This window comes from Centruroides sculpturatus, unplaced genomic scaffold (assembly GCF_000671375.1).
Source record: "Centruroides sculpturatus isolate CEXI.00-Female unplaced genomic scaffold, Cexi_2.0 scaffold855, whole genome shotgun sequence".
NCBI lineage: Eukaryota > Metazoa > Arthropoda > Arachnida > Scorpiones > Buthidae > Centruroides > Centruroides sculpturatus.
In genome coordinates this window covers 70,237-77,114 of record NW_019385080.1, presented here as the reverse complement: position 1 = coordinate 77,114, position 6,878 = coordinate 70,237, and the positions used below count along the sequence as shown (strand labels likewise).

Sequence of the window (6,878 nt, the reverse complement as noted above, 5' to 3'; positions counted from 1 at the left end):
ACTTTTATTTTAGCTCAGCGTTTCTCAAAGTAAGCAATAACGCCCCCTTCTGGCGCGATGAATAGATCTATGATAGAGGCAGGGTATTGAACGGTGACCAAAGGCAAAATTGGGGCTGATAAGAGGAAACATTGCGTTTAATGGTTTCCAGATGATGAGAACAATGTACAGTAAGGGCACAAAGTGTGAGATTCATAGAAAAGTTTTCCTAAGAATATTTCCAATCTTTTTCTCACACAAGAGAAAATGGGTTAGGAGGCGTTGGGTATAACTTTATGGAACAAAGGGGGCAGTGGATCGAAAAAGTTTGAGAATCATTGCTCTAGACATTTTCTTCAGGGAGATTTTTTGTAGAAATTTTTTCTTATAAAAGATTAGTTTGGGCCCTCTGTTGGCGGGGGTCCAAGGCAAGTGTCCTTTTAGCTCACAGGATAACGCGCCACTGAAAATTTACTTGGGATTCATGTATCGTTTGTCTAATTGTATTTACTCTATGTACAAGGTTTTTTGGAAAGGTTTTGCTGAGAGGTCGAGAGGCTTTTTGCATCTGGGATTTTCTTTACGTGTCTAACACTAAATAAGGTCCTATTTTCCACAGAAAGTCCTCTCGGGAGGCGTCCTTCTTGGCAGATTGTCCATGCCTTCTTCCATCAACCATTATCGAAACAAAAACACGCAACAGATTTTAAAAAACACGATGGTAAAACTGAAGTGTTATTTAATTAGCTGTATTGACAGATGGCCAAGTGGCTAAGATGACAGCTTACAGCTCCAGGAACCCGGGGTGGAAGAATTCATTTGTCTGGTGGTTCGTCCGGATATATCGGTCCCCGTTCCTCGCCACTCACCGCTCCATTGTGAACTTGTTTTTAAGAAGCGATTATGAGTTAGAGGCCTTCTTAGTGCCCACAGCGCGGAAAGAGTTTTAAAAAAATCAGTTCTACTTGATTTTGAATAATCGTGTAAGCTTATTAATAAAAGTTACCTGTACATAATCCAACAGTTAAGTATAAATATGTTATATTAAAAGCTAAAGAGCCAAGTGCATATCCAGCAGATGATACCAAAGATCCTAATATGCACACAAATCGGCAACCATATTTATTTGTCAGAACTCCAGCTAATGGGCCTAAAATTATGTTAAAATTATATTTATTATATGAAAAATTTAAAGTTTATTTAATTTACTATAAAATATGAATTTACCGACAAAATTAAGCATTCCGCTCATAGTAGATGGAATCCAAGCTGTTTCACCGCTGTTATATCCGTTATTGTGAATAATTTCGGAATAAAATATACCGAAAGTATAAACTATTCCATCGGAAATGATATGAATCATAAAAGCTGCAAAAACAATTATCCAATTGCATCCTTGTTCCAATTTTTCAGTTTCCAGAACTTTGTGAACTTTGTCTTTTAGATTCTGAAAGCTGTGATGACGAATTTTTTCATAATTTAGTTTAATTTTCACATTGTAATTAGTTTAATAGTATTTAAAATTGTAGAAAATCATGAATACTTCCAATAAAAGTAAAAGGAAAAAGAAGTATACCATTTGAATTCCATGTTCATTATTATTTCTAAGGACAAAATATTTCTTAGCAATATTTATTTTTAATAAATCAATAAGTAAACTTTGCAATAAATAGATTAAAAACCATTGTTAAGCATTCATTATTTAATATTCAAGAAATTATAAAAATAAATTTTTTTTTGTTTTTGAAATTTTGGGACAGAGATGGATTCACCGAAGGGATATAGTTGCTTCCTAGCCCACTCCATTAACACAAGGCCTAACAGTGCCCGAGTGGATAAAACCATCGAACACTGGTAGTTGGTCGCGGACTCGCGCCTCATTAACGGGGTGGAACTCTGGAGCTTTCTGGGGTTTTTCAAGTGTTTAACGTCTAAATACGGGCCAGTTTCCCATAAAAGTCATCAGAGAGGCAGATCCTTGGCAGATCGTCTACCTGTTGCGTTGCTGTACTTCACCAGACCAGACCATTGACACACACACACACAAATTAAAGTTTATTTGTTCAAACTTCAAAACGTTATTTTAAAAAAATATTTATGATAGTAAATATGGTTTATCGACCATTCACAATACAATCGCCTTTGGACATGTCAATAAAAGACATTTGTAATTTTTCGAATATTTTTCATTTTTAGTTATTCCCAACGAGCTAGAATATATTACATAGAGTGGCTATAGCGATGCCATGTTGGAAAAAATTGAATACAGGTCCGAAGTAAAATTTATGACAATTTAGACAACGGTCAAAATTTTTCTTAGCAGTTTTCCTTCGGTTAAGATAAACTTGGCGCTTGGAGGCGAAATGTAGAATACAATAATACGGATAAAAATCTTGTGAGTACCGCTAATTAATATTTAACAAGTAAGATATGAACTCATAGGTATAAAGGAAATGTTTTTAAAATCTTTTACAGAATCTAATAACAAAAAAGTATACAAAATATATCAATAGAAGATAGAAAAATCATAAATTAAAGAAAATTAAAGTTTATATTTCAAATTTAATAAAAAATCTAAAAGTCAATTTTATCAAAATTAAGATTATATTAAGATATCAGCAATCAGTTATATAAAACTGTCATTATTAATATTTTAAATAAGTCAATAAAATTCTAAGAATTTTTATTAGTCCTGTTGATTAAAAACTTTTCATTTTATTGACTATTAAAACATTTATTTTTAAAATAGTATAATTTTATTTATAGAAACATAAATGTGACTTTATTAAAAGTTATTTATTTATTTCAAAAATTGAATTTTGTATTTCATAATTATAAAAATACTTTTGTTTTAATTTTAAAAGTGCAACAATTTTATTATTGTACCAATATTTGTACATAAAACATAAAGTATAAGTATTTGTACGTATACAATATGTCTAATTCATAGGAACAGCACATTGATCATAAATTCGATGTTGACGAAAACTTACATTCAAAATGGCAGTGAAATTTTACACATTTCATGACACTGTACAAATGATTTTTGCAAACTGACATTGCAAAGCTCTTAAAATAACAGATAAATATGCGAAACTCAAACAAAATTATTTTTTTAATTAGGTTAACAATGGATTAATGAATATTCGAATAACAATTACTATACTATATTTGAATGATGTAAATTAATCAGATAACAAAATGTATTTTTTCCATAAGAACTGGTAGTTCTTTTAACTAGTAAAATTTCATGATTCACTTTAATAGTTGCCAATAATTTAAAACCCCAAAATTTATTTCATAATTGACAATACTTTTTATTAACAGAAAATATCTACTTCGTTTCATATTATTTTTATATGTACTGTATTTAGTTTAAATAAAGTTTTAAGTATGATGTTTTCACTTCAAATCAGAACATAAAATATTTTATTTACATGATATACGTTGCAATGTATGTATTTGTATTTTAATTTATATGAATCTAGTGAGAAAGCTTTTGTTGTTCTTGACTAAGTATTGTTATCATACTGTAAAAGCTTAAAATATCTACTTTTTAATTATATCACTATGTTCCTATTAAGATAATGTTTTCGCTATTTCTCCATTCTGGACAAATTCTTCTTGACTGCTTTTCTGACTATATCTGGCTTGACATCGTTTTATAAATGGTATTCCAAATAACATCAAGCCGCTCACTGCAATCATAACTCCTGAAACATGATATCCTGGATCATAAGAACCCGTCCAGTCATACAGCCAACCTATAAATTATAAAAAAAAAAATTAACAAAATTAGAAATAAAAATAAATAAAGTATAATCAAAAGAATAATAAAATTTCATCCTATTATATAAAATTAAAACTATTTACCTGTTATTGGTGGACCTACGAGACAAGAAATACCTTCAAAGACAAGTAGAAGGCCAAAAGCATTTGTTAATTTATCTAAACCGAGTAGATCGACAAGAATGACAGATGTAAGACTAACGTAAGCACCTGTACAAATGAAGATAAATCAAAATGATTTTTAAAATATTTTACGAATATTTAATCAATGATCCTTTATAAACATACCCGCTGTTGCTCCAAAAACGATTGAATAAACGGCCATTGATTTATAATCGGTACACAGAAAACTCAAGGACGTTGAAAGACCGCAGATTGTTAAGCATGAATTATAAAGCCAAAGTCGATTCACCCAAGGTTTATCCGATAGATAACCAAGAAGTACACGTCCTAATGTATTTGCAATACCAATTATTGATAAGAGAAAACTGGCATCTTCATTTCCGGCAATTCCAGTTTCTAGAGCTCTGTCTTTACTATATACATATGGAACGTTAAACCCGATGTTTGTAAAAAAATTAGAAAATCCAAACATGAGAAATATTATATTTTTCATTAAATGAAAATCCATCATTTCTTTAAAAGTATCTTGCATTTCTTTGGAGCATCCAAATAATTTCGTTAATGTAGATTTTGCCATTTCGGTTGTTTCTTGCTTGGGAATGGAAATAATTTGTGAATGATATAAATTAGGATTAGAACGATATTCTGGTATATTGAGTAAACTTCCGCTATAAAAAATATCTTTGCGATATAAGGGTCCAATATGAGGACTTTCGCCATTACATTGTAGATTTTTGTTACTTCCGGTTTCTTTGTGTGGAGTCGAATCACTCATTCTTCGACGTTCGGATACACATTCTTCTTTCGCTATTTGCATCAATAGAGGATGGTTTGGCATCAAATCTGACATGGAGTGACTTGGAAATGAAATAGCTCTTATTCTTCTTACTTCTAAATTTGTTTTATCTCCTTTAAAAATTCCATTTTCTAATGAAAGGTGTGGATTTTCTTTCATAGTCAATACTGATTTCATCGGCTGTTTTTGTTTTTTACTTTTCATTTCCAGAGGTCTAAAAAGACCTCCAAATATACAACAATTAAGAACAATCCCGGTTACAATTAACATAGCACCTTTCCATCCATAACGATCTACTAAAAATTCAACGAAAGGAGCTAAAGCAAAAGTGCCAATTCCGGATCCACAAACAGCAATTCCAGTAGCAAAAGCTCTCTTTTTTTCAAAATAACAGGTAACACAAACAATTGCCGGTAAATACATCAAACCGAATCCAGCACCTAAAAATACATAAATATAAGAATTATATAGAGATTTAAATTCTAAATAGGTCTTCAACATTCAACCTTGGTGTATTTACTGACCTGTGCAAAGTCCAATTGTAAAGTATAGATAGATAACATTTGGAGCAAATATGCTCAACAACAGGCCAAAAGAAGCTAAAATTGATCCTATTATCGTTACTCTTCTGCATCCATACCTATTGGTTAGCCCGCTAGAAATTGGACCTATAAAGTTTATTGTTTTATATATTATTTTAGACAAGTAAAAAGATCATCATTTAGAATACATTATCATTCTAATTCTATCGTGTTTGTTATATTATCAAGATAAACTTTACTTCTCATTTAGGTTAAAAGAACAGTAATAAATTATGTAACTTATTATTTATTTTATAATCGAATTAGAATTAAATTTCTCACTTATAAATTTTGTATCGTAAACAATAATCATTAAAATTATTAAATTTATATTATTTATTTTGTCATTAAAGTATATAAGAGTTATCACTTTTATTTANATTTTATTTATAATTTAAAATTTTAAAATTTATAAAATAATTTAGGTTCATTAATGTAACGTAGTAAACATTAAATTAAATACAATATAATAAATAATAAAATAATATACGTTAAATATTATACAAAATAAAAATATTTACCAATGCAGAAAGTCGTGCCAACCATAATTGATGTTACCCAAGCTGTTGTTCCTTTAGAATCGTTGAAATACTTCAGAAATTCAGTATAAAATATTCCGAAAGTATAAGTGACTCCATCAGCAATTACGTGAATCATAAATGATGAAAACACTACAACCCAACCCCAACCTCCATCCGGAGGAACGAATTCATCTTCACAAGAAATATCCTCGTTTGTTCCACTTTTTTCCGATTTTTTACCACTCATTTTTATGGCAGATGACTTGTTTATTTTTCTTTATTTCTTTATTTTATCTTTAATAATGTGATTAAGTTAAAAAAGTGATGTAAAAGAATTTAAAATATTATCTTCACTATCTTCGAAATTTCCACATTGTTCCCTAACAATAAAAATAAACACGAATTAGATTTTTAAATATAATTAAAAATATAATCTAGTTCAAGTACTTAACCTTACTTCCAGAAAATCTTAGTACTGTAAATCAAAACTTTCGGGAATTTATCAATGTGCTGCCGTATGTGATATCTTAATAAGAAAGATTATTTGTGACCTGACATGGTCTATTTATAATCGACATTTATATAAATATATGGTCCCTTAGATTGTTAAATTGCTGAGATTGACCAATAGTATTGAAGGTTACATTGTTACTATCCAATCAATACAATAATAACGAAAATGTAACGATAAGACGGAAGTTACATTTTGATTTTGAATAAAAATTTAAAAAAAAAGTATTTCAAGAATTTCTCTAAACTCTCAAACCTCTCAAAAATATCAAAAAATAAATAAACATTTAAAAAATATTTATCTTTAAATTAAACTAATAATTCTAGTTTAAAAAATTACATAACTTTTGATAAAACTTTTAAAAATTATTTTAAATTATAAAACATTAAAAACGAGAATTTTTAAACATATTCTTTAATAAAACAATAATAAACTGTAGCTTACTATTTTCATGTTTTTTTGTTCCATAATATAAAACAATACCTTTATTTTATATTATTTTTAATTATTTGGAATAATCTTGATGCATAGATCAAATATTTAATTCAAAAATATTGTATTCCACAAAATAAAATAAA

General features: G+C 28.9%; 2 protein-coding genes across 2 annotated transcripts; both read right to left on the bottom strand.

Moving 5' to 3' along the window:
- Positions 1-971: 971 nt before the first annotated feature.
- On the bottom strand, positions 972-1,577 carry LOC111634355 (monocarboxylate transporter 4-like). The gene is made up of 3 exons (XM_023379111.1): positions 1,556-1,577; positions 1,207-1,433; positions 972-1,129 (listed from the first exon to the last, which is right to left on the bottom strand). The coding sequence occupies exons 1-3, from the start codon at positions 1,573-1,575 to the stop codon at positions 972-974; spliced, it is 405 nt and encodes a 134-aa protein (XP_023234879.1). The 5' UTR covers positions 1,576-1,577.
- A 1,268-nt stretch (positions 1,578-2,845) lies between these two features.
- On the bottom strand, positions 2,846-6,336 carry LOC111634369 (monocarboxylate transporter 5-like). Its single transcript, XM_023379132.1, has 6 exons — positions 6,247-6,336; positions 5,790-6,169; positions 5,212-5,355; positions 4,057-5,127; positions 3,853-3,978; positions 2,846-3,743 (listed from the first exon to the last, which is right to left on the bottom strand). Exons 2-6 carry the CDS (start codon positions 6,034-6,036, stop codon positions 3,559-3,561), a joined length of 1,773 nt encoding a protein of 590 aa, XP_023234900.1. The 5' UTR covers positions 6,037-6,169; positions 6,247-6,336; the 3' UTR covers positions 2,846-3,558.
- Positions 6,337-6,878: the final 542 nt, after the last annotated feature.

Excerpts from the sequence above, each read along its gene's own strand:
- LOC111634355 (XM_023379111.1), bottom strand. The coding sequence starts at position 1,575 with ATGAACATGGAATTCAAATG. Across the intron at positions 1,434-1,555 it reads ATGAACATGGAATTCAAATG|CTTTCAGAATCTAAAAGACA; the intron begins GTATACTTCTTT and ends TCGTCATCACAG. Across the intron at positions 1,130-1,206 it reads CGGAATGCTTAATTTTGTCG|GCCCATTAGCTGGAGTTCTG; the intron begins GTAAATTCATAT and ends ACATAATTTTAG.
- LOC111634369 (XM_023379132.1), bottom strand. The coding sequence starts at position 6,036 with ATGAGTGGTAAAAAATCGGAAAAAAGTGGAACAAACGAGGATATTTCT. Across the intron at positions 3,979-4,056 it reads CGTTTTTGGAGCAACAGCGG|GTGCTTACGTTAGTCTTACA; the intron begins GTATGTTTATAA and ends TCATTTGTACAG. Across the intron at positions 3,744-3,852 it reads CGTAGGTCCACCAATAACAG|GTTGGCTGTATGACTGGACG; the intron begins GTAAATAGTTTT and ends TATAATTTATAG.